This window comes from Saccopteryx leptura, chromosome 2, assembly GCF_036850995.1.
Source record: "Saccopteryx leptura isolate mSacLep1 chromosome 2, mSacLep1_pri_phased_curated, whole genome shotgun sequence".
NCBI lineage: Eukaryota > Metazoa > Chordata > Mammalia > Chiroptera > Emballonuridae > Saccopteryx > Saccopteryx leptura.
This window is the reverse complement of record NC_089504.1, coordinates 213,779,882-213,806,168: the sequence shown is the minus strand read 5'-3', so window position 1 is coordinate 213,806,168 and position 26,287 is coordinate 213,779,882. Positions and strand designations below refer to the sequence as shown.

The window sequence follows — 26,287 nt, the reverse complement described above, 5'->3', positions numbered from 1 at the left end:
CTCAAGTCAAGTCTCCTTCAATCACCATTTATTTCCCCGTCCCCTCTTCTAGCTCACCTCCACCCTCCTTTACCGCTGGTAGTTGCCATATTGTTGTCTGTGTTCATGAGGGGTTTTGTTTGTTTCCTTAATCCCTTCACCTTTTTCTCCCAGCCTAGAATCCCCCTTCCTTCTGACAGTTGTCAGTCTGTTCTCTATCTTTGAGTCTGTTTCTGTTTTGTTAGTTTATTTTTGTTCATTAGATTCCATATATAAGTGAAATCATATGTACTTGTCTTTCTCTGACTGCCATATTTCACTTAGCATAATGTCAGGTTCATCCATGCTGTCACAAAGGGTAAGATTTCCTTCTTTTTTACAGCTGAGTAGTATTCTATTACATACATGTACCACAGCTTTTTTTTTAATAGGACTTCCTAAGAATATTTTTTAAATTTATTTACTGATTTTTAGGGAGAGATAGAGACAGAAACATTGATCTGTTCCTGTATGTGCCCTGACCAGGAATTGAACTTACAACCTATGTGCATCAGGACAGCACTCTTACCAACCAAGCTATCCAGCCAGGGCAACCACAGCTTTTTTATCCACTAATCTACTGGTGGACACTTGGGCTACTTCCAGATCTTGACTATTGTAAATAACGCTGCAACGAACATAGGGGTGCATGTATTTTTTCAAATTCATGTTTTGGGTTTCTTAAGATTATATTCCACCTGACCAGGCGGTGGCGCAGTGGATAGAGCGTCGGACTGGGATGCAGAGGACCCGGGTTTGGGACCCCGAGGTCGCCGGCTTGAGTGTGGGCTCATCTGGTTTGAGGAAAAGCCCACCAGCTTGAACCCAAGGTCGCTGGCTCCAGCAAGGGGTTACTCGGTCTGCTGAAGGCCCGCGGTCAAGGCACATATGAGAAAGCAATCAATGAACAACTAAGGTGTTGCAACGCGCAATGAAAGACTAATGATTGATGCTTCTCATCTCTCTCCATTCCTGTCTGTCTGTCCCTGTCTGTCCCTCTCTCTGACTCACTCTCTGTCTCTGTAAAAAAAAAAAAAATAAATAAAAGATTATATTCCAAGACATGGAATTGCTGAGTCATAAGGCAGTTCCACTTTTATTTATTTATTTATTTTTTTACAGAGTCAGAGAGAGGGATAGACAGGGACAGACAGACAGGAACACAGATGAGAAGCATCAATCATTAGTTTTTTGTTGCGCATTGCAACACCTTAATTGTTCATTGATTGCTTTCTCATATGTGCCTTGAACCGCGGGCCTTCAGCAGACCGAATAACCCCTTGTTCGAGCCAGCGACCTTGGGCTCAAGCTGGTGAGCTTTGCTCAAACCAGATGAGCCCGCGCTCAAGGTGGCGACCTCAGGATCTCGAACCTGGGTCTTCCACATCCCAGTCCGACACTCTATACACTGTGCTGCGCCTGGTCAGGCCACTTTTAATTTTTTGAGGCAACTCTATACTGCTTTCCATAGTGGCTGCACCAGTCTGCATTCCCACCAATAGAGCATGAGGGTTCCTTTTTCTCCACATTCTTGCCAAAACTTGTTGATTTATTGATGGTAGTCATTCTGACAGGTGTGAGGTGATATCTCACTGTGGTTTTAATTTTCATTTTTCTAATTATTAGTGTCATTGAGCATCTTTTCATATGTCTATTGGCTGTCTTTATATCTTATTTGGAGAAGTGTCTATTCAGATCCTTTGTCCATTTCTTAATTTGATTACTTGATTTTTTGGTGTTATTTTATAATTTTTTGTATGAATTTTGGATATTAACCCTTTATCAGATGTATCATTCTCCTAGTCAATGGGTTGTCTTTTCATTTTTTTGATGATTTCCTTTGCTGTGCAAAAACTTTTTAGTTTGATGTAGTCCCATCTGTTTATTTTTTTTGTTTCCCTTGTCTGAAGCGATATATCAGAAAAAATATTGCTATGAGGAATGTCTGAGATTTTACTGCCTGTGTTTTCTTTTAGGATTTTTAGGGCTTTGAGTCTTAATATTTTTTAAAAATTATTTATTGACATTTTAGAGAGAGAGGAAGAGAGAGAGAGAAACACTGATTTGTTGTTCTACCTATTTATGTATTCATTGGTTAATTCTTGTATGTACCCTGACTGAGATTGAACCTGCAATCTTGGCAATCTTGGCATATCAAGACAATGCCCTAACCAACAGAGCTACCTGGCCTCAACTCTAATATCTAAGTCTTTAAGCCATTTTGAGTTTATTCTTGTGTGTGGTGTAAGAAGGTAGTCTAGTTCCTTTCTTTTTTTTATACCTATCCAGTGTTTTCAACATCATTTACTGAATAGACTACTGTCTTTACCTCATTATATGTTCTTGCCTCCTTTGTGAAATGTTAATTGACAATAAAGACATGGATTTATTTCTGGGCTCCCTAGTCTGTCTTACTGATCTGTATTTCTTTATATGCCAGTACTGTATGTAATGAGAGACAAATGTAATCAATTAGATTAAAAATATAATTCATAGAACTTCTAGACAAAGATTTTTGCAGAAAGAAATGTATCACGTTATTAACATTACAATTAAGGAAAAATTTTAAACTGTGTGTCTGGTAGTTTTGCTTTGCACCAGACTCCTCTCTGTTGTGTACATTTCCAGTCACATTTGAGGAGATTAAGTGACTGGTTACTTTTTAAATTCTCAACAGGGAGATTAGTGACTGGTTACTTTTTAAACCCCACTGTTTGACTCTAAACACTAGCACTTCAACATCTTCCTTTCAAGTGGGAAGATGTGTCTGCATTCCCTCTGGTATCCTTTGCCAGGTGGTCATTTCTGTTCTTCCTCCCCTAGGATTGCTGTGTTCTCTGTGACGGTGCTGCATGACGACCGGATTGTGCTCGTGGCCGAACAGCGGCCAGATGCCTCCGAGGAGGACAGCTTCCAGTGGATGAGCCGTGTGCTGCAGGTGGGTGTGGTAGCATGCCCCTTCTCCTTCCAGCATGTTGGTGTATATAGTTCAGGCGAATCCACATGTCCAAGCATTCCCCACTCCACTCCTTCAGAGCAGATGGTGAGTCCCTGCTCCCGCTTGGTGTTTGAAATGTCCAGTGCCCCATGCTTACTCATGGGGATGACTTGTTGAGACTCATGGCTTCCCAGACTCATTCTTCACTCTGTACTGCCAGTACACAGTAGGCACTAAATAAACATGTGGGTTTTTTTTCTTTTAGAGAGAAGAAAGACAAACAGGCAGTCCCAGAACAGTAGTCTGTACAGCCTCTAAAACGGACATTTCTGAGAGCAGCTGGAGATGTTTTTCAGTTCTTTTTGCCCACAGGGCATATCCCACTTGGGATGGCCAAGTCAAATCAAGGAGTTTAAAGTCACTTTAAATAGACTCTCTCTGTGGGGCTGTGCTACCAACCTGATTCCAGTTCGGTTGAGCTAATTTGTTTTATTTTACTTTTAGTTGTCAGGGATAGCTTTTAAATTTCTTAAGTATTTTGTATATAAAATATGTATGTGGTTCCAAAGTCAAATTTGAAAGCAAAGTACTTTTCGAGGAGTACAGCTTCTGCCCCTATTCACTCTTCCCACAGGAGGTCATCTAATTAGGACGTCTTTCATGGGTTCTTTAACTTGCATTTTCTAATGTAAGTGGTTACAGGTTTATGAACGTGTATACAAGCGCTGTGTGTGTGTCTGTGTTAAATGATAGAAAGTGAACACACGTCTATCTTGTTTTCTCATTTAAAACAATGTCCTGGGTCACTGTGTCTCTCTGACTTCTGGGTTAGAACACCCTCACTCACCCCAGTGGAATGACCAGCCATCTTCCTAGTAGCCATCATTCGGTCCGCATCTGCTCCAGTGCCGCTATGCAGTGTGTCGGGTCTCAGATGAAGCCCCTCCTGGCCTGTGTTCTCCTTTGCAGGCCATTGACAGCATCCACCAGGTGGGCGTGTACTGTCTGGCTCTGGTTCCTGCCAACACCTTACCCAAGGCTCCCCTTGGAGGGGTTCACATCTCTGAAGCCAAGCAGCGCTTTCTGGAGGGGATGCTGCACCCATGCAATGTGCTAATGTGCCCACACACCTGTGTCACCAACCTTCCTAAACCTCGCCAGAAACAGCCAGGTTAGTTGTGCAAATTAGTCTTAAGAAGGATGGTAGCCACAATCATCGCCAAATAGTGCAGCCCAGTTAGGATTAAGAGCCAGAGCAAGTGGCACACCAGGCCAGTCACCAGCTCCTCCCTCTTTGGAATTGAGCCAGGGAGGAAAGAACTTTACCACATTACTGGTATGGTGGTTTCCACTGTCTCTTAGAAACCATCTCAGTGGCTAATTGCAAGCCTGGCACCTTAGCTTTGGACAGTGAGGCATTGGCTCCCGGGGAGTAGACATGCCCACCAAGAGCAGACTCAGCACACAGGGACTTAACGCGCCTATTTCGGCCACTGCAGTGCTCACGGTGGGCAGCCACGCCAGCGCCATGGCAGGGCAGGAGCACATGAGCTTCCCCCCTTGGCCCTGTGACCCCCACAGCCACAGGTTGACAAGACTTGGGAAGTCTCAACAAATGGTCAGTTTTCCTTTCCCTGGTTTAACTATTATATATAGTTTTTCATTCTTTTGGTTATGTGAATTTTTAGTAAATGCTGGCTTCTCTTTTTCTGATTATTGAACACTAAAATATCCTTAAGTGAAATACATTTAACCAGGAAGATTTAATTTTCTGTTTTGAACGTAAAATACAGTAAAACAATGAAATATGTGAAGTTTAGTTGTGGCTAAGGTCAAATCATATCCCCCCCAGATATGTGCCATATGGTAAATTTTTCAATCTGGTATTACTTATATTTAAGAGAGAGATCTCTCTATCATTTAGCATAAACCTTATAGCTGGTTTCCTAGACATTTATATCATAGTGAAGAGTTGAATACCTAATTCAAATAAGAAGTGTGATATGTCAGTAGAAGTCATCAGCTTCTCATTCAGCATCCTCCCGATTTCTAGAGGTTGGACCAGCCTCCATGATTGTGGGGAATCTGGTTGCTGGGAAGAGAATTGCACAGGCCTCTGGGCGCGAGCTGGCTCACCTGGAGGACAGCGACCAGGCCAGGAAGGTAATAGGACAGTACCTGGGAGGATGAGAAGGGCCCCCCTCCCCCCACGTGAAGCTGTGGAGGACTGAGGTGGCCTCTTTGCGCAGTTCCTGTTCCTGCCTGATGTGCTGCAGTGGCGGGCCCACACCACTCCTGACCACCCACTCTTTCTGCTGCTCAACGCCAAGGTGAGCCAGCCCAGTGCCTGTGGAGGACAGTGGAGTGTGCACTGTGTATATGGGGTACCCAAGAAACACACCCTCTGCTCCCCAGCTCACTGTGACTCATTGATTACTTTCCTAGGGCACAGTGACAAGCACGGCAACCTGTGTCCAGTTGCACAGAAAGGCTGAAAGAGTGGCTGCTGCTCTGATGGAGAAGGCAAGACTGAGCATTGGGGACCATGTGGCTTTGGTCTACCCCCCAGGTAAGCACACCAAGACATCCCAAAATTCACCTGGCCTCCTCCTCCACATACACCCATGTGCCTTGGGTCTTCTCTCATGGGACAGTCCCATTGGTGCTGGTGTCGTGGTCGCTTCCCAGAAGACTGTTGCAGGGACTCTGGTGGGCTCCCGGGTACAGTCCTGTACCACTGCCACCACAAGAGTCCAGCTTCTGAAACTTGACATTGGGTCTTGGTAGTTACAGTTTGCTTCTTTACATGTCTGTGTCAGCTTGTAAGTAACTGTAATCTAACTGTGATTAGACTTGAACTCTTTTAGTATAGCCTTTATTATCCTTTTGGCTTTTCGTCTAGCTGTCTTTCCCTATCTCTCCCATACATTTTATTTTTATAAAGCAAACACCCTTGTTACTACCAGCCAAGTCATGAAATAGATCTTTGCCAGGTACCCAGAAATCCTTTTGCCTTCTGTCCCAACCACAGCCTTTTCTGTCCTCCAAAAGTAGTCTTTCTCCTGACTTCTGGAGTCATCCTCTTTATAGTTTGATTTCTAGACATACTTTAGTCTGCCAATGTTCCTTAAATTTGATATATATTTTTAAGTCTCTTTTAATCTACGGGCTACCCTCTTTTCCTCCTTCCTTACACTATATCTACTAAAGACCCACATGACCCTGCAAGTCAGCATGTTCCCTGGGTGCTGTACTCTCTACAGATTGGCAGCTGGAGCCAGACACCAGGTCAGACACATGCTCCGGTCCCTTGCCGGGACTGTAAGTGGTATTGAGCTATTTCATCAGAAACCACATGGGTTGTCTCTCATTTTGTAGTATTAGCAGCCATTGGTGCTCAATATTCCACATTCTGAATTCAATTGGGGTCAAAACAGTGAGATTCTTTTATTTCTTTTTTATTTATTAGCCATAAAACTAATAAGCAGACACTTTCCTTCATCTAGTGTTTGGTCACCTAGTGGTAGAAGTTATACAGGTAAGGTGGAAGAAGTGTTTTTTTCTTCCATCAGTTTTCAATAAACTGAATTTTGTTTTCTAACATACTTCAGAGGTTGACCAGTCATTATGAACTCATGAGTTTAAGCATATTTTTGGGTTTCCATTCTTTGCAGTTGTTTTCTTTATTGAAGCTCAGATTGTCCCATCTTTGGCCAGTAGGAACCTCTTCTGGCTTGCTCTGATGTCCTTTGGCTTCCTTGCTGTGGATGTGCCTGGGGGCCCCAGGCCCATTTGTGCTAATCCTGACCCAGCCCCTGAATCAGCGATTTCTCCAGGGAGCCCAGTACCAGTGCTCCCAGAACAAGTCTGACTAACATTTCCTTTCCCCAAGTATCTTAAAGATGTTACTCCATTTTCTCCTGGCATAAAGTGTCAACAAATTTGATGACAGTCTAATTTTCTTTCTCTTACAAGTCACTTGCTGTTTTTTTCCAGGTACCTAAAGGGAACTTTTTCTTTTCTTAAAGTCCAGGATGTAGTTTTGATATTAGTTGGTATGGGTCAACATTCTCATGTACTGTATAATGTATAAGGAAGGTATTTTCAATAGGCAGCATCAATTATTTATTTATTTATTTATTTATTTAAATTTCAGCCCTTGGTGTGTTTCTCAGTTGGTCAGAATGTCATCCTGATAAACCAGGGTTGCTGGTTTGATCCCCAGTCAGGGCACATACAAGACTCAACCAGTGAATGCATAAATAAGTGGAACAACAAGTCGTTCTCTGTCTCTCTCTCTCTCTGTCTCTCTCCCCACCTTCTCTCTTCCTCTCTCTAAAATCAATCAATAAAATTTTTTAAATTTTTTTCTTAATTTTAAGAAAGTTTTCTAGAATCAGTTTTTTTCTATTTGTTGTCTTCCCTTCCTTTGACTTTCTGTTCTCCTGTGCTCATGTGTTAAATCTTTGTCTTAAGTGGTGGTCATTTCTGTTGAGATGTTTCTGTTTCTTATTCAAGTTCTCTGAGCTCTAACAGTCCCCCCCCTCTGACTGAGGTCTGTCTGTTGTCTTTATTTGCTCTTGTGCTTCTTCTGCTTTCATTTCATTTTTTGAAATGATTTTTATAATTTTTAGTTCTTTCTCATTTTTTATTTTTCTCTAATACCGATATGTTATTTTATGTCTTGTTTCACAATATAGTTTAGCACATTTTAAAATAGTTACAGTTTTTATCTGCTGTCTGTATAACTTTGTGAAGATGTGACCTCGTGTAGCTAGTTTTCCAATGTCTCCAACTCTGTCCCCTCCCCAGTCTACTGTGCCTGCCCCCTTCGTTCCTCCTTGTCCCTTGTCTTGTCTCTACACCCTTGATGTGCTCTCCCCTCCTAGCAGTGTCTTCTGTGGGGTGCCCTGCCTGTTGTTGGGGTAAATTGCTGCTCTTACACTCTTGCCAGTGAATGATGGATGGATGGTTTCCTTTCCTCTTCCTGCTTTCTGATTATATCCACGATTTTGGAAACAAATGCCAGTGATACCCCCAACCAGGAAGAACGACATTATTTTCTACAGGGTGCTCCCTGTCCCCCCTGCTCCCTCCCCGAACTTAGACTTTCAGAAATCTCCATTTGTCCCTCCCTCCTTTTTGTTCCCCACTCTTCGCTTTACTGAGGGCATCTGGTTTCCCTGTGTGTTTCTTGTATGGCTGCCAGCAGGCTGTTTTCTCCCAGCTCTGGCACATGGGTGACACATACTCGGCATGCCGTTCTCTTCCCTGCAACCATGCCTCAGCTGGAACAGGAGCCACGCTCTTGGTTTCTTTGGTGTGTAGGTGCTGGTGCATCACCTTTCCCCCTTCACAAGTTTGCCATTGTTTTGCCTAGAAGTTAGGGATTTTATCGGGATGTGCCCCAGTGTGGGTCCTTTCTCACTTGGCTGCCCATTTTAATCTACAGACTCTCCTTTTCTCTCAGGAAAGTGTTCTTTTCATTACTTCCTTTTTCCTCTTTTTTTTTTTTTTTTTTTTTTGCTTTTGAAACTCCTGTAACTCACTTTGTGGATGTCTTTTGCAAGTCTTGGATCTTCTCTGTGGTGACAATCTTGTGTGTCTGCTCTGTGCTGACACCATTCTTACTTGACCTCCAGGGTTTCTGTCTAGGTCCCCTTTTCAGCTTATCTGGTGGGACTCCTGCTGCTGGTGAGAGCTGGGAGGCCTCGGCACTGGGCATTTGCCATGGAGTGTAGACTTCGTGTGGCCACCCACCCACATGCTCCCCTGCCCAAGAGCCTGGCTTATTTCTTGACACAGATACTCCAGAACTTCCACTGGCATTACAGCTGCTTCTATTCTTCCAGTCCCTGGAATAGGAGGTTATTTTTCTCCAGGGTGATTGTAACTTCCTGGTTTTCAAGGCACTTACAGAGCAGCTCAGTGTACGGTGAGCATTTCCCTGGCTGAGAGGAGATGGGGACACAGCCAGCAGGTGCCATCTCTCCCCTACCCCCTCGAGGTCCACATTGGCACATGCTAAGGGTCTGGGAGAATGTGAGCACATCCTGGGCCCAAGGCTGGGGCTGTAGGCATGTGACATAAAGGCATACTCTGGAGGTGGGATTAAAGTAGTGGGGTGTGGGAGAATTATTGCCTTAAATGCCACATCACAGAATAAGGAAACAGACCGTGCCATCCTGATAATTGAGACTCTGATAATTGAGACTCTGAGTGATGACAATGGCTGATGCTTTTCTATAGTTTGGGACATGGTTGACACTGATCATAAAAATGTTTAATGAAAAATGAAACTGCATGGTGACTGACATTCTAAGTTTACATTTTAAACACTGACCATCAGGCAGAGGGTAGACTAGCGGGAAGGCCCAGACTCCCAGTGGTTCCGGTGCTCTGCAGAGGCACAGGTGTGTGTGTCGTCTGGTTCTTGGACAATCCAAGACTGTTTTCCAGTTCTCAAAGGGGCATAGGACCCCAGCGATGAAGGAGCCACGCTCTCTGGAAGCGGCAGAAGGGTGGGGCTGGCATATTGCTGGTGATGCTGGGAGAAGAGGAAAGTTGCAGGGACAGCTGGAGCTGTGCTGGCTCACAAAGTGAGTTCCTGCTGATACCTCTCTGTGTTCAGTTTGATGACGTGTTTGTGGTACGGTGGCAGAGTGACCATTCTGGGTGTGAGAATGCTCACGTGTGTTGGAGCCTACTCTGTGCCAGCCCTCAGGGTGGTCCTCATTTGATCCTCCCAGCTGCCCACAGGCATAGAGCAGATGGGTGGTCCTGTGGCAACAGTGCTGGTGGGACCAGTCTGGCCTGGTGGGTGGGCTCAGGCTAATTACCATGCTGAGCTGCCTCTGACCCCAATGGTCACATTCCTAGATACTGGTGGGTCTTGTAATCTGGTGAAATCCACGAACTGGGTTAAACATGGCATATTTAGCTTGACTCTAGAATTAAAACAGCCTGAGACTCTGATGTCTTATAGCCTGAGGATGGCAGGTGGGGCCGTGTCTGGTTTAAGGACAGCATCTAGAAAGGCCTCCAGGGTGTGGGGGACAGGTATTCTCAAGTCAAACTGAGTTCAAGAAGAGAAAGTGTGTTTTAAGTGTGGTACAATTCTCCATGAGTGTTAATTATAGGGAATTTTAAACATATAGAAAGATGAAGGAACAGTGTAGTAGTTTGCATTACATTGTGTGGGTGAGAGTGAGACAGGGACATCCTAGCCTGTCCCCAGGGGTGTGGGCCGCCCTGCACATGTGTGGCAAAGAGATACGGGGCCTCTGTGTGCTGACCCTGCTCCCACGTTCCTGTCTCCTCTCGGGCATAGCTTGACCCTCAAAGGTTTACAGTCCTTGCTCCCTCACCCCATGTCCACCTCGTGCATGCATATAGTTGTCAGAGCTCACTACTAGGCCTGGGCTGTACCCCCCCCCCCCCCCCAGTCTCCAAGGTCTGTGGGGAGTCTGCCTGGAGTAGGAATAGCTTCTGGCCTTCCCTAACAGCATTGTGTTTGATACATTTCACTAGTTGGGGCAGTAGCCGCTTTAACAGGTAAAGCCTATTGTGTCCCCCTGTTTATTCCATTGTTTGATGACACTAGATGTGGTGAGCTGCATTCAACCCCACACTTACCCTATGACCATGTTTCTCCCCAGGGGTGGACCTCATTGCTGCCTTCTATGGCTGCCTGTACTGTGGTTGCGTGCCCGTCACTGTGAGACCCCCACACTCCCAGAACCTCGCCACCACACTTCCCACCGTCAAGATGATTGTGGAGGTGAGTGTGTGCTGTGGCCCCACAGGGCAGACCTAATCATGGGCCCATGAGCTGGTTGGACCAAGGGTCTCCTCTCCTCCCAGCATCTGGTTATCTCATCTGGCCCTGCACAGGGATTTGCTCCCAGGCAGGTGTCTCACTGTGCCTTTGATCCCTGTACGCTGCAGGTCAGCAAGTCGGCTTGTGTCCTCACCACGCAGGCCATCATGCGGCTGCTCAAGTCCAAGGAAGCAGCAGCCACTGTGGACATCAAGACCTGGCCCACCATTCTAGATGCAGGTACATGCCTTCAACACCATTGGCATGCGTGCAGGTCCCCATCAAGATAAGCCCTCTTTTCTTTCATTGTTTTAGGGATTGTATTGTCATCCAAAATGAATTAGGAAAGAGCCGCTGAAGTAAATGGTGAGGAGGCTGCTAAAAGGAGCCTGGTGGCTCATTCCTGGCAGTGTGTGTTCACTGCCAGAGCTGGGCACACAGCACAGAGGGAGACAGCAAGCACCACACCATCACTCCTGCAGGGTCTCTGCCACCAATGGGGAGGGAAGAGCCCTGTCTGAGGCCTGTGTGCCTGTGTGCCTGTGGCCCACAGCTCCCACCACTGCCTCTCATGCCCGCTCAGCGCTTGACATTTGTGAGAACATGGACAGTCCTGTAGTGTGTGTGAACATACACTTATACACACACACCTCATCCTTGTCACTGGTGAATGCTGCCTCACCTCATGAAATGCTTATGGGTCAACTGAGAAGGGCTGTAAACGCCCATCCCTCTGCCTTGTCCTGTCAGGTCAGCCTAGGGCTGAGTGTCTCCCCTGGGCCTCATCAAGGTACCTCAAATGAGTAGTGATGCACAGATTCCTTTGGAGACTTGAGATGTGCAGTTATATGGGTGCCAGGCAATGAGCAAACAGGGTTCCTTTTACCCATTACACCTGTCTGCCCTTGCACTCCAGGGCGCTGCCTGTGAGAGGAGGTCAGGGACTATTGTCTGGTCAGCTGCCTGACCCCATCAATAGGCTTGGGAGCATGTCCCTGATGCTCTCACTGGCCAGAGTTCTTGTTGATCCTGGCTCACCCCAGCTTCTGTGACCTGTGCTCTCCTCTGACCTTCCCACTGGTGGTCAGAGGACTCCCCTGCAGCTCTCAAGGCCTGTCTCTTCCCTTTCACATCCACCTTGCTTACTGTTCCTGTCCCATACTGTCATGGTGGGTCCATGTGACATTTCCTTGAGGGTTGAAGTAAGCTTCCCCACTCACATACACAGCCCGTTTTCCCCTAGCCTAACATCTGTTCTGAGCATGCTCACCAGGACTCCCTGGTAGAAATCATGTCTCATCTCTCCTTGTAGGCTGAATAGTGTTAACAGATGTCTCCCGTTAACAGATGACATACCGAAAAAGAAGGTGGCTAATGTATACAGGCCTCCCTCCCCAGATGTGCTGGCATACCTGGACTTCAGTGTGTCGACTACAGGGATCTTAGCAGGTGTGAAGGTAGGTCCTTTGATGATAGCTCCTGCTTCTTCAGCCCCTGACACAGGGGTGAGTAGAAAGGGTGTTGGGTGCGGGTATGTGCAGGCCCTTCCTCTCACCCAGATCCTGAAGCAACAGTGTTCTTCCTTAAAGTTTGTGTTTAATACCAGTAAACTCCAAAGTTGGGTTAGCCTGAGAGTAATGTATATGTTGATGTTTTGTGGTGATGTCTGTATTTTCAGATTTATGGTTGACAGGCCTCAGGGAGCAGATGGCTTTTCTGAGTTCATCTCTATCAGGAGCCAAGTGCTTCATTAAAATTTTTTATTATCCTGAAATCTTACAAAGAAGATTTTCAATGTGCCATTTCCTGGGTATTATTTTTTTGTGTGTGGGATTGTAAGCCACCTATCCTATAAGGAAGCAAATGTGTCTGGCCATTGGGGACAGCAGGCACTGTTGTTAATCTCTTTCTGCCTGCACGTCACTGACAGACCTTGTATTTTACGCCCTAAGATGTCACATGCAGCCACTAGTGCTTTGTGCCGCTCCATCAAGCTGCAGTGTGAGCTGTACCCTTCTCGGCAGATCGCCATCTGCCTTGACCCCTACTGTGGTCTTGGCTTCGCCCTGTGGTGTCTGTGCAGGTAAGTGCGCAGGTAGAATGTACAGGTGAGCATATGGGAAGAGTGTGCAGGTGAGTGGATGAAGTATGCGGGTGAGCAGGTAACCCTGCTGCCGCACCCACCTCCTGGGTTGGAATTACATTGAGCTCTTTAGAACTTTAACATTCGAAGATCCATTTTTGATGCCAGGAAGTCAAAGACACTCATGAGTGGGCTTGTTTGGGGGGTGGGGTGGATTTATTTGCATCTGAGTCTGAAATTGAGTAAAATACATTTTTCATTAGATACAAACACTATTCGTTATTAGTAATTGGGAAGAGACTACTTAATTTCATCAAGTACTAGGAAGTAGCAAACAGATCTTTAGAATTAGAACACTAAGTCCCCAACCAACAGACTCTGTCCCCAGCTGTGACTCTGGAGCTTTATGAAGCACTGCAAGGAAACCAGGACACCCTATGCATTGTCCCCCTGCCCCCACAGCATGTTTTCTTTCCATTAAAACTCCCCCTGGACATTAGGGAGAATTGTTCCCCTGCTCTATCCTGAAAAACAGAGGCAACCACCCCCGGCATGTTGGGCATAGGTAGGCAGGGCACCTGGAGTGTGCAGATGACACACCTGGGCAGAGCGGCTGCAGCTGACCTGACCCTCCACGGCCCCACAGTGTTTACTCTGGACACCAGTCTGTGCTGGTGCCCCCCCTGGAGCTGGAGAGCAATGTGTCCTTGTGGCTGTCAGCTGTGAGTCAGTACAAGGCCCGTGTTACCTTCTGCTCCTACTCGGTGATGGAGATGTGCACCAAGGGCCTGGGCGCGCAGACAGGAGTCCTCAGGGTGAGTGTGTTCGTTTGTGTCTGAGCCTACCTGGGCCCTGCTATCCCGCATCCTGCCTTGAGAAGTACCCAGATCAGGGATTCCTAGGTTGGCTCTGAACTGGACCACTGGAACCTAAAAAAAGACTTTCAACACAGCTCCAAGCAGTTTGTGGAAACAGAGAAAACCCTTACCAGGCACTGAGCCCTGCTGGCTCTGTGTCCCTTTGTCCCAGCACCCACTGTGCTGGGCGCTCATTCACCCCTCACCACCCCTCTGCGGAAGGTGGATGCTCCCTTCATCCACACACCCATGTGACAGGAGACAGGGTGTGGAGTGGGCAGGGGTGAAGGACTGGCTTGGGGCAGGTACTTGATAGGGGGTGTGGAAGAACATGAGGAGGAGGCAGGTCTGACACTAGCTCTGGTACATTTTGGAGCTCTCAGGGTCCCTGAGGACCTAGGGTAGGAGCCAGGAGAGCCCTGTGGAGCAACGGCCAACTGAGCAGGAGCTTTAGTACAGATGTGGAACAGATGGGTGCCCTTTGGTGCTTTTGTACCTGGAACTTTGTTGAAGGAGACCACAGTGGAGGAGGTGGGGTTTGTGTTGAGGTCGCACATGAAGCTTCCTAAAATAGTGCTCAGGGCCTGGTCTTGCCTTGTTGCCCTTACCCCTCTGCAGATGAAGGGGGTGAACCTATCGTGTGTGCGTACATGCATGGTGGTCGCCGAGGAACGACCCCGGATTGCACTGACACAGTCCTTCTCCAAGCTGTTCAAGGACCTGGGCCTGCCTGCACGTGCTGTGAGCACCACATTTGGGTGCAGGGTCAACGTGGCCATCTGCCTCCAGGTAAGGTGGCTGCGCTGGGCACCAGAAACGGGCAGTTTTTGAATCATTACTGTTCGTTATTGTGCCAACCACATCAATTTCTTATCCTCTGAGCCTTTGATGTTTCATTTCCAAATAGTTTATCTTGGAGAGCTGGGAGAGTTCTAGTCTACAAAATAGTCTGTTCTCTTTATGAACAAGGTTTTTTTGGAAAAAAACAAATTGATTTTGAACTGTGACTATTTCTTACCTGGAGGAATCTAAATCAGATATGCAGTTAATTTTTTAAAATAAAAATAAGCATTGTCTTAAAACACCTAGAAACGTTTTAAAATGATACATTAATGTGTTAATTTGTATTGCCTTTAATTCGTTTTTGAGATATTAAGGTATTTTACTTATTAAAAGGGAATATGAAGTTTCAGAAATTGAACAGCTAACAGTGCTGTATACTGCTTCTTCAGGTGACTCCAGTTATTCCAGACTTTGTACTAGTATCTCAATTTCACTCCTTTCTAAAATCACATGGAACACATGCTCACCCACATAGACAAGGCATGCTGGACGAAAAGGCAGCGTTGGAACAAGAGCAGGGCCCTGGGATAGGGCTGTTTCTTGTTTCCGGAGCCTTGGCTCAGCTTGGCCCATATCCTAGAGCACTGCTGTCCTGAACCAGATGTGGACCAGCATCCTTTTCCCCAGCATTTACACTGATATCCTCTCAACTGTGAAAAGACTATGCAGCCCACTCCAAGCCTCAAACCCTTGCCATATGGCAAGAGGAAGTGGCCTGGGGTGCCTTTGTCACACTATTCCTGTTGTAGAAAGTAGGACCGAGCATCAGGCTGTTGGTGTGTAGTCAGCGGCTATAAACGAAGCCGTACCCTTCTTCCTCCATATTTGGCATGTGGGTGCTGTGTGTGATTGCGGAAGTCTTAATGGGATATTTGCATTTGCCCTTTGAGATGCAGTGACACCTTCTGCTGTCTCTTACCGTGTGTTTCTCACGTGGCCTGTTGCTTTCCGTTTGTCTCCTGTGGCCGTCTCCTCCTGTCTCACTCTGCTGGCCTCCTTTGCTTCTGTCAGCCCAACAGGCTGGGAAAGCTGGCTGAGCAGGTATGACCTTGACCTCGACCTTGCGGTGCCTCCGTGCTTCCTCTCATGAGTTCATGTGGCTTTCTCCTCAACCACAAATTCCTGTTTCCTTTGCTGTCTGACTTTGCTCACAGTGAATATTATTTTACATATTATGAAAGTTCCTTTGTAATCAAATATAAGAGTTAAATGTTTTCAAAAGAATTTAACATTCATAGCATTGCCTGTGGAGGGAAAGGCTGTTGAGTCTCAGCCAACAGATTTGTTACATTGTCTGTGATCTTCAGAGAGTGATGTTGAGCAGAGTATCCATTTAACTTGATGTTCCTTATCTAATAAAAAGGAATACAACATCTTTTACTCAGGGTCCAGGTATCCGAGGTAAACAAAGTGAGGAAGGACATCACTCTGCTGACCCTGGCTGAGCCTCTGCTATGCTCAGCCCTCAGTAGAATTAAGTGGGCTAGAGAAAGGCCAGGCCTGACCCATAGCTGGGTGGCAACACCCGCACATCCTGAGTTGTTAGAACTGCACTGTAAAATTGTATGGTTTGGCACGTTCCTTCCTTGTTACTAGAGCTGTGTACAGGTTTGGATGGAAGGTTTCAGTGGTCCTAGGCAGACTCACTGCTGGAACAGAGTTGCTGCCTTCCCGGCAGCGGGGAGGAGCCGTTAGGCGGCTGTGCTGTGTAGATGCAGATGTGCTGCTCTCCTTCCAGGGCACAGCTGGCCCGGACCCCACAACGGTCTACGTGGACATGAGGGCACTGCGCTACGACAGGTAACAGCTGTCAAACCACTGGTGATGTTGTGCAGCTGGGTCGGTGTGTCTTGACTGGACTTTTCAGCACCTGGATGCTAAGCAGATGGCTGTCCAAGCCCTTCTGGGGGAGCCTGGGCCTCCCCTTTGCATCCCTGGGTCCTCAAGGCTCAGTCAGTGTTCCTTTATCTGTCATTCCCATGACCAGGAAAGGGGATAGAATTGACCACACGTTTGACATTTAGCTTTTCATGGGGTTGAGGACAAGTAAACCAACTAATGGCAAGGACTTTTTTACATAATACCATTTCAAGGCAGGAATTAGTTTTTTACATCTGTAAATGTGTGCTGGGGGTCACAGTGGTTGCCGGCAGGTCCAGTTCCCTCCCAGCATTGAAGCTTGGCTTCTGTCTGGGCCCTCAAATGTGACCATGCCACAGATCAAGGAAGACAGTGGTAGGTCTTACTGTGAACATGCCAGCTGGTCAGGGACAGAGAAACCTAGAATAAGCTCCTACCCTGAGCCATGCCAGGTGAGCCAGGGAGGTAGGATGCATGTACCCTGTGGCACCTGAAGTCACCACTCCAAAGTCACAACCAAGTTGTGTGAAAGGCTAAGGGCTTGGTTGTTGTCAACAGACTGTCACAGTAATGATTTCTGATTATCTTGTGAATTGCTTTTTTAGAGATTATTACCTGTATAGTAAATTTTATTCTGACATTTTCCCCTTGTTAATTTTTAGAGTACGTTTGGTGGAACGGGGTTCTCCGCACAGTCTGCCATTGACGGAATCTGGAAAGGTAGTGGACGCTGCAGTTCCCCTGATGAACACAGATGTCTGTGGGCAGGCTGGGCTGGGCTGGGCTGATGCAGGAGGCTTCTCTCCTTACTGCAAACACACACAAGGACTAGGCTAAGTTTTAAGTACACATCTGAGCACAAAATCAAGAAAGGAGGACTTCAGGTGCAGAAACATGAAAGGGACTCTCACTGCTGGGGCTCGAGGCTGCAGGGCCCCTTGGGTCAGGACCTGATGCCATCACACAGTCCTCGAGCAAAAGCCAGCACATCTGCACAACTCAGTCCCTGCCCCAGGTGACAGCCAGGAAGTGGTCCCCACCAGGGCCTTGGGCAGCAGGTAGACTCCTAGACCCATGTTGCAGTTTGCCATTGAAGCCAATACAAGTATTGTGAGGCCCCAGGAGCCAACTTGGGGGGTTGGAAGGTTTGTGTGTTGCTGGAGTGAGATCACCTGAGGGTGCCCAGGTTAAAACTGAGAGCACCAGGAAAGGGATCAGCAGACACAGACCTAGGAGAGAATAGGTATCTTCAGAACCAGGGGAGGCTGAAGGAAGGAAGAAAGCCCACATGGTCCTGTGAGGCCATGTGTTGAAGATGTGACCCGGCAGCTGTCCTGTGCCAGGAGACAGCAGGATAGCAGGCAGGGCCACGTGCCCAGTGTAGCCACAGACGGGCAGCGCCCAACCCATGCAGGCTGGAGGGCCACCTGACTATGCTCACAGACTTCTGCGCCACCTTTGGGGACATACAAGGGACCCAGGGCAGAGTGCTCTGCTGGTCAAAGGTCCTGAGGAAGGAACATGGTCATAGGGAGATCAGCAGAGCTGAGGCTGAGCTGGGGAAGAGGAGGATGGATGAGTGAGTAAGTGAACTCACTGCAGATGCGAGGCTTTGGAAGCACACATACCTTCCATGTGCCTGTCTTTAGTGTCATTTGGAGGAAACCAGTGGAGGGGTGAAGAGAGGCAATGACCTCCCCTTTTGGAGCACATTGCTGGAGCACATGCTCAGTGGACAGCTTTGCATTATTCTTTTTGTAAACTTAGCATATTTTCCCTGTGTCATTAAGTCTCAAAACAATTCTTTTTTGCCTTTTGTATTTTATCACTTATAGCAGTCCCATCATTGTCTTAATCACCCTCCCTCTTCTGATGCTTTTTTCCTTCTGTTTTGCTGTTACAATGACTTGTGCCCAATGGATTTGTGTTCTGGAAAGAGCTCTGGCTTCATGGTTCAGGTGGGCCCTGTGGAGACAGGTCAGAGGCTCCCGCAGCATCCAGGAAGACAGGACTGTCCTACAGGGAAGCGTGTGACAAGGGAGTGATGACAGTGGGAGGAGAGGAGGACCTGGCACTGACCAAGGGCAACAGCCTACACTAATACACTTCTTGTGACACCCTTGTCCCTTCCCACCTCCTGGGGGTGGCCTCACTGTCATCTCCCATTTTATACAAGAGAAAACTAAGGAAACCAAACAGGTGACCATGTTTGGAGCAGCCACATGGTCAGACCTGAGCCCATTGAGGTCTCCCCAGGACCAGGTGTGGGAAGGTCCCCTGACCTGAGGTACCCTCTCCTGTAATGTTTGCCATAGCTCCTGGGTAGGGCTGGTGCCGCTGTCTGTCCTGAGCTGATGCAGAGAAGGTGACTGGTGATTAGACTGACTCAGAGTCATGAGCAGGAAGGGCTCTTTATGGTTAGAGTCCCGACCCAGGCCTCAGAGGCTGGATGAAGCCCATGCACAGCCCTTACATGGCTGAGCTGGTATGCAGAGAGTGGTGGGGCTGGGTGGCCTTCTGCACTGTGTGCCCCACAAGAGGTGGGCAGTCCTTGACCGGCCTTGTTGAAAGTCCCCCGGAAGTACAGATGCTTACAGAGACCCTCTCTGCCCCTCACGACACTCAAAATAGGGTCCATTCTTAGGAAATGGAGTAATTTTTTTAAGAGGCATATATTTTTATCAAAGTCTGTTATTTCTGTTAAGATTTAGATTCAAATTTAGGTTGGCTCTATACCTCCTGATCACTCACGTTCACGTTATGTCATTTGGATGTTTTCGAGGCCTATTGTTTTTAATGCCATCGAAGCAGGAGTATTATGTTGTCTCTGACGTGGGCACGGTTCTTCTTCCAGATCCTCCCTGGAGTGAAGGTCATCATCGCACACACTGAGACCAAAGGGCCCCTTGGAGACTCGCACCTGGGAGAGGTGAGGCTGGGGGGTTGCATTCTAGGACCTCATGCACCCCATGAGCTGCTCCTTCCCCCCTTCCCTTGCCTGCCCCAGATTAGGGTATTCTAAACCCTTTAGGGTCACCCATGCTTTTGTGACTCTGCCGAGATATTTAGCTCTTTTCCCCTCAGACACATTTGTGTTCCTGTATCTAGTATCCGGGTGGGATTTTGGAGTCCCATGGGTCATAGGATGAGTCTCCACTCCAGATTCTCTTCCAGCAGAGGGAAACCTTGAGTTTTGTAGTTACTGGGAAGTCCCAGGAGCCACACAGAAACCAGCAGCGTGGAGAAAGCAGCTGTCCCTTAAAACATAGTTTCTGTATGGAGCCAGGAGCCACCGCCCTGAAGGAGAGGCTGCCACAACACAGACATCAAGGTGGGAGGCAAAGTCCTCTACTCCTAAGGACATGACTCCTTGACACACGCAGGCTGTGCGGGAATCATTGTGTTGCTATATCTGCCTTCATGCACATGAATCCAGAGCAACCTGGGACAGGTGGGACTTACTGCCTGGAGGCCAGTGTGGCAGAGAGAGCCAGATCACAGCCTGAGTGCCCAGGCTGGTCCTGTTATGATGGGAATGGCCTCGTGCTTCTGGTGCCAGGCTCTAGGGACATGCTGTGGAACCAGTGTCCTGGCACCAGGTGGGCACAAGGACCCTGGTGGTCTGTGGTGTGGATAGTCTCCAGGGTCCTGGTAAGTGGCACTCAGGTGTAGTCATATAGTCACTGCCCACCCAGTGTCAGTCTAACTGGGACAAGGATGTGAGTGAGCCTGGGGGTCTCTTGGGGTTGCTCAGTGTCCTAATCGGAAGACATACTGGTCCCAGGGCTGAGTGGGGTTGGTGTGGGGCCTCCCCTTCTGGCCAGCTGGTGCCAGGGCTGTTCGGGCAACATTATGCCCCAAAGATTGTCACAGAAAGTCTGTGCCAGGGGTCTGTGCCAGGCTGGGTCTCCATCTCATGTGGCAGAGGCCCTGTCAGCTGCCCTGTCTCTTCTTAGGCTATGGCCTTATGGGGATGTCGAGAGCCAGATGCTCGATCTAGGGAGCTGACTATGGGTCCTGGATGGGCCCTGTATTTAGAAGGACAGCCCAGGGGGGGCCACATGACACTGGGTACTGCTAGCCTGTGTGTATCCAACAAGGGTGTATGGATGTGTCTAAACTAACACATATGCGGGTAAGTTGGTACAGGGCTTGCCCGTGCAGTGAGCCTCACTCCATCACTCGTCCCTGTGTGGACATGTACACTGCTCGCCGTCCCTACTGACAGCGGTAGTTTGATATGCAGAGCAGGTGTCACCCCTGTGAGTTCATCCACATCGCAGTCCTGAAGAGGAACACTCTATTTGAAGAAAAAAGTTACTTGTTTGCTTTCCGTGCCTCTAATTTTAATGTAGTTCACAGGATGAGAGACGGAAGCGCCCCTGCATTTGTATAGTTTTCTTCAGTTTCTTGGTGATTGGATGCCTCATAACACAATCTGTGCTCAGCTCATTCTTGTTCTCTGGGCCCCACAGATCTGGGTTAGCAGCCCCCACAACGCCACAGGCTACTACACAGTCCATGGGGAGGAGGCACTTCATGCTGACCACTTCAGTGCCCGACTGAGCTTTGGAGACACCCAGACCATTTGGGCAAGGACTGGCTACTTGGGCTTCCTTCGGAGAACAGAGCTCACTGATGCAAGTGGAGGTGAGTGGTTACAGTGCTGCCCGTGTCAGCACTGTGGGTGAGGGCAGGCACATGCAACCTCTCGGATTCCCGCTGACTCACTGCACCCCTTGCAAGTGGGTGGGGGTAAAGGATGTACTCTGGAAGTGGTATTCTCTGAAAATTACTATTTTCCTTGTTGTGACTATCCCTCACTGTCCTTGGACCCTTGGCCTCTGCTGAGGATGTGGGGGGTCTGGTGATAAGGCTGTCAGGTCTTCCCCAGGCAGAGCCACCTGCGTGTTTCATTAGCTATGTGCGGTACCCTCCCCACACACGACCCCTTAAAGTTGCAAAGTTTCTTAGGCCCTAGCAAGCCAGCCAGATCAAATCAGAACTTTTGGTGGCCCCTGTAGATACTATTCTGTTTCCAGAAATAATAATATTTTAAAATATATATTCACATAATTACCTAACTCTTCTGAATTGAGGGGTACAGGTACCTTCATCAGGGTCTGCTGCACATCTCACCTGGCAGGAGGCTCAGTTTTCTAGTAATGCTGGAATAGCCAGTACCCTGTCCCAGAGAGCCCAACTGAGGCTGACACAGACGGGTAGAGGACCCCTAGATGGCACTGTGCCCTTCACAGAGCGGCATGATGCGCTGTACGTGGTCGGATCTCTGGACGAGACACTGGAGCTCAGAGGCATGCGGTACCACCCCATAGACATCGAGACGTCCGTGATCCGAGCACACAGGAGCATCGCTGAGTGGTAAGAGCCCTGAGGAGGACAAGTCCCACCAGCCCTTCCTCAGGGGCAGAGCCAGGCCCTGTAGGCCATTTGCCTGATCACCCTGGTTCCAGCAGACCCTGTCTACCAGGCACATGCTGGCAGAGCCTGTCTCTGGTAGCTGACCCTGGGCCTCTCAGACACACTCTAGGAAACGTGCACCAGAGACCCTGTGGCTCTGTCTGGTGTGCTTGGGTTTCCCTCTTTGCTTAATCAGTTTTAAACCAAGAGTCTGTCCGAACACACAGGCAAAACGTGACTATCCACAGTTGTCTTCAAGTGTTTCTGCTTTTACTTTATTTTTTGGAAGTGTTTCTGCTTTTAATGTGAACTTTATCATTTAAATGATTGTGACTCATAATTTACTTTGTAGGGAGCTGCATTGGGACGGGGTCAGCTTCCAACATCAAACAGTGAATGCTCTTGAATTTTAGCAAGAACTTTAATTAGAATAGATACTCCTAGAAAGCACGTTCAACCTAACCCTTCAGTTGTGAGCGATGTTCGGCACAGCGCATGTCAATGAATATCCTTGTCTTTTCGCTCTCCTCTGTCTGGCACCATTTCCATTGCATCTTGTCAGCCCCCAGAAGCCAGTGTCCATGCCCGTGATGCTGTATGTCTTCTCCCTCCAGTGCGGTGTTCACCTGGACCAATCTGCTGGTTGTGGTAGTCGAGTTGGACGGGCTGGAGCAGGACGCACTAGACCTGGTGGCCCTGGTGACAAACGTAGTGCTGGAGGAGCATCACCTGGTCGTAGGCGTGGTGGTCATCGTGGACCCAGGTGTGATCCCCATCAACTCTCGAGGTGAAAAGCAACGTATGCACCTGCGTGATGGCTTCCTGGCTGACCAGCTGGACCCGATCTATGTTGCCTACAACATGTGAACACCGCTCCCCAACCCCAGTGCCCTGCCCAGTGCCTCCTGGGCTCCCAGGCAGTGGGCCAGTGAAGGTGTTGGAGGGGGGATGGCACTGTAGCATGTCAGTAGCCCCCAGGACAAAGGGCTGCAGTCTTCATGGAACAACACTGTGCTCCTTGTCCTACTTTACAGATTCGTCTCAAAGTTCCCCAAATCTCATTTGAGAAGCCGCCTCCTGAATGATTTGAAGAAATGTTTTAATCTTTAAGGACATTTACAAAATCATAAACGTCCGTATTTGAATAGATGGGGTGACTGGGGAGGAAGTGAAAGGCCTGGATGGGCACCGCGGGGGTGGCAGGTGTGGTTTGTTCGCTACTGTATTGCAAGTTTGCACTTTTAGACTAAAACTATAGTTTTTTATTTTAAAAATTCAATTATTTATTCCCATTTCAAATGACAAGTTCATCTCTAGAACTTAAGCTAGAAAGAACTTGAGGCCTCACTATAGCAGATTCACTTCTGTTTCACAGGGAGCAGAGCCCAGAAAGGCTGATGGAGCGCGTAACAAGTCCTGCCCGCCCTGCTCGGACCCGACTAGGCAGTTTGGTCACACACGGTGGTCTTCCTCTCTCTTGTTCTTTACTGAAACAGATGTGCCCGACTGTCTGCAGATGTTATCATTAATACTCAATAAGTGCTGTTTGGGGCTGTCACAGTAGATTCTGTGTTTCGGAAAGATAAATTACCATTTAGCTTTAAACCATTTTCCTAGATTTGTAACTAAATGCTGTTTAGTTAAACACTTGTTTTTATAACATCACAATTTAAATTCTCAATACAGGGAAGTGTACTGAATTATTTTCATTTCGAGTCAACAGATTTGGAAGCATTGGTGATGGAGTCTGAGGTTTTCATGTCCTGGGTGCTGTTTGCAGTGCGGTTGAGTCCTGGCTTTCACATTTCAAGTTAAAATGCCTATAAAATTTGGCGTAACCATATTCAGTTATGACTAAACTGAGTGATTATAGTAAACCTAAATCAAAGAGAATATAAAATCCTTTAGAAACTTCTAAGAATTTAAAGTGAAGCTCCAATTTAAGACAGAGTATTTTTATATAGCTAATAAAGAATATGATATGAAGTTGTTGGGTTTTGGGGGAACTGAGGATGGGAAAATTCATGAATCATGCATGCTTGATAGAAACAACCAGTTTTTTCTGGAATTAGCCTGAATTGGTGCCTAACAAAGCTATTATTAATTCTCTACCATTTAAAATCTTCCACCTAATGGGTCTAGCTAAATAGGCCGACTCTCACATCTTACTCTTATTTGGCTACTAAGAACAGGTGCATTATAGCTCTGTTTGCCTGTGTTGGTGGACCACAGTTAGTATGCACAACATACTGGAATTGAAATAATCTATTGTAATTATGTACATAATCTGTGTAATTTATTGTTTGGTATACAGAGGTTCTAGCAGTGGACTATGGATATTCCATATAATAGAATGGCTGGCAGGGGTAAAAACTACCTAACCCTAGGCTTAATGTTGTATTTTGTAGCAAACAAATATTGTAAAATTTTTGTATTGAAAATTCAGTGGCAGTAAGACAAGGTGTCTTGTAAATTAGACTTTAAGAAGCACATTAAAATGTTTTAAAATTACTCTCTGGGAATTCTGTATATCACACTAAAGTTTTTTATATCATTATGTTAATAAAAATTATTGACTTTGTAATTCTGCATTTTAAATGTGTGAAAAGATTTATAAAATCACCCCAAATAGGATGTGTTTTATTATGTGTTCCTTTCTTTTGAATATAAAAGCATTTATGCTTACAGCATAAAATCTACAGGGCACATTAAAGTGTAAAGAATATCTATAATCCTACCTCTGAGTAATAAAAGCAGCACTAACTAGTATTTAATGTAAATACTTTCAGGGATTTATTTTTTCCTTTAAATTATTTTTCCAAAATTAGGATCATATACTTTTATAAACAGCTTTTGTACTTAATAAATTATAGGCTTGTTAATCTATTACATTTTTCTTCTACATGTTTTAATAACTAAAGGTAGCTGTTACTCAGTTGCTGTTGTCCATCCTAGGTCTTTCACCAGTGCTGCAGTGAACCTCCTTGCAGATGCACGTGTGCACTTCTGCAGTTACAGTCACTGCCTTGGGCTTGGCTCCCATAGGCAGAGTGGATGGGTCAGAGTTCATGCCAGGTTTGAAGCTTTGGGTGCTCTATGCCCCAGTTTCCCTGCATCTAGCTCTGCCTTTCTGAGTTTAATGAGGGGACCTACTTATATGAGCCTGTGAGATGTTTAGGAAGGACATTGTCATGAAATGGACAAATTCCTAGAAAGACACAGACTACACTATAAAAACTGACTCAAAGCCCTGGCCGGTTGGCTCAGTGGTAGAGCGTTGGCCTGGTGTGCAGGAGTCCTGGGTTCGATTCCCGGCCAGGGCACACAGGAGAAGCGCCCATCTGCTTCTCCACCCCTCCCCCTCTTCTTCCTCTCTGTCTCTCTCCTCCCCTCCCGCAGCCAAGGCTCCATTGGAGTAAAGTTGGCCCGGGCGCTGAGGATGGCTCTATGGCCTCTGCCTCAGGCGCTAGAATGGCCCTGGTTGTGACAGAGCAACGCCCCAGATGAGCAGAGCATCGCCCCCTGGTGGGCATGCCAGGTGGATCCCGGTCGGGCGCATGCGGGAGTCTGTCTGACTGCCTCCCCGTTTCCAACTTCAGGAAAAAAAAAAGGAAAAGAAAAATGATCTGATAGACCTATAGCTGAGGAAGACATTGAATAATCAAAAAAACTACACCCCCGTCACTTCGCCCCTGTATTCTACAAATTATTTAAAGACAATACCAATTCTTCACAAACCCTTGCTAAAAATGGGAGAGGGAACATTCATTTAATGAGGCCAATGTTACTTGATACCCAAACCAGACAAAAACATTACATGCTTAGAATACTATAGACCAGTATCTCTTAGGAGTATAGACAGAAAAATCCTCAAAAAATACTATCAAACCAAATCTATCAAAATACAAAAAGAATCATACACCATGACCAAGTGGACTTTATCCCAAAGTTGGTTTAACATCGGAGACTCATTTAAGATAATATACCACATCAGTATTATTAAAAAAGAAAAGAAAAAAAAACAAGCCCTGGCCAGATAGCTTGGTTGGTTAGAACATTGTCCCAAAGTGCAGAGGTTGCTAGTTGGATTCCCTGTCCTGGCACATATGGGAACAGATCGATGTTCCTGTCTCTCTCTCACCTCCTTCCTCTCTCTCTCCAGTTAAAAAAAACAACAAACAAACCCATGACCATCCTTATTAAGTGCAGAAAAAGCATTTGCCCTAAGAAGTGAAGTTCCTTGACCTGATAAAGGGTATCTACAATAAACCCATAGTTAGTATCATATACTTCATGGTGAGAGACCAGATGCTTTCCTCCCCAAATCAGGAATACTTAGGAGGGAATTACACAAGGTCTGACCAGTGGGAAAAGGGATAAGGGGTGCCCTAGGTACCCCTTGCAGGCATCCCCAAACTATGGCCCACAGGCTGCATGTGGCCCCCTGA

The 26,287-nt window shown here is 47.0% G+C and overlaps 1 protein-coding gene across 5 annotated transcripts in view; it reads left to right on the top strand.

The window, feature by feature from the left end:
• The window catches only part of DIP2A (disco interacting protein 2 homolog A), a 133,434-nt gene extending 109,084 nt beyond the window's left edge, over window positions 1-24,350 (top strand). For 3 of the 5 annotated variants that reach the window (XM_066369954.1, XM_066369953.1, XM_066369951.1), the window contains 18 exons: window positions 2,842-2,956; window positions 3,926-4,127; window positions 5,010-5,119; window positions 5,206-5,286; window positions 5,402-5,525; window positions 10,615-10,736; window positions 10,904-11,015; window positions 12,123-12,232; window positions 12,728-12,858; window positions 13,505-13,673; window positions 14,334-14,504; window positions 15,570-15,599; window positions 16,297-16,358; window positions 17,081-17,138; window positions 19,273-19,347; window positions 20,894-21,068; window positions 21,677-21,800; window positions 22,454-24,350. In XM_066369954.1, the coding sequence (XP_066226051.1) occupies window positions 2,842-2,956; window positions 3,926-4,127; window positions 5,010-5,119; window positions 5,206-5,286; window positions 5,402-5,525; window positions 10,615-10,736; window positions 10,904-11,015; window positions 12,123-12,232; window positions 12,728-12,858; window positions 13,505-13,673; window positions 14,334-14,504; window positions 15,570-15,599; window positions 16,297-16,358; window positions 17,081-17,138; window positions 19,273-19,347; window positions 20,894-21,068; window positions 21,677-21,800; window positions 22,454-22,706 (2,224 nt within the window). In that variant the 3' untranslated portion in view covers window positions 22,707-24,350. The remainder of the gene's footprint in view (window positions 1-2,841; window positions 2,957-3,925; window positions 4,128-5,009; window positions 5,120-5,205; window positions 5,287-5,401; window positions 5,526-10,614; window positions 10,737-10,903; window positions 11,016-12,122; window positions 12,233-12,727; window positions 12,859-13,504; window positions 13,674-14,333; window positions 14,505-15,569; window positions 15,600-16,296; window positions 16,359-17,080; window positions 17,139-19,272; window positions 19,348-20,893; window positions 21,069-21,676; window positions 21,801-22,453) is intronic. The other 2 variants (XM_066369955.1, XM_066369952.1) reach the window with 1 other exon arrangement.
• The last annotated feature ends 1,937 nt before the right edge of the window (window positions 24,351-26,287 follow it).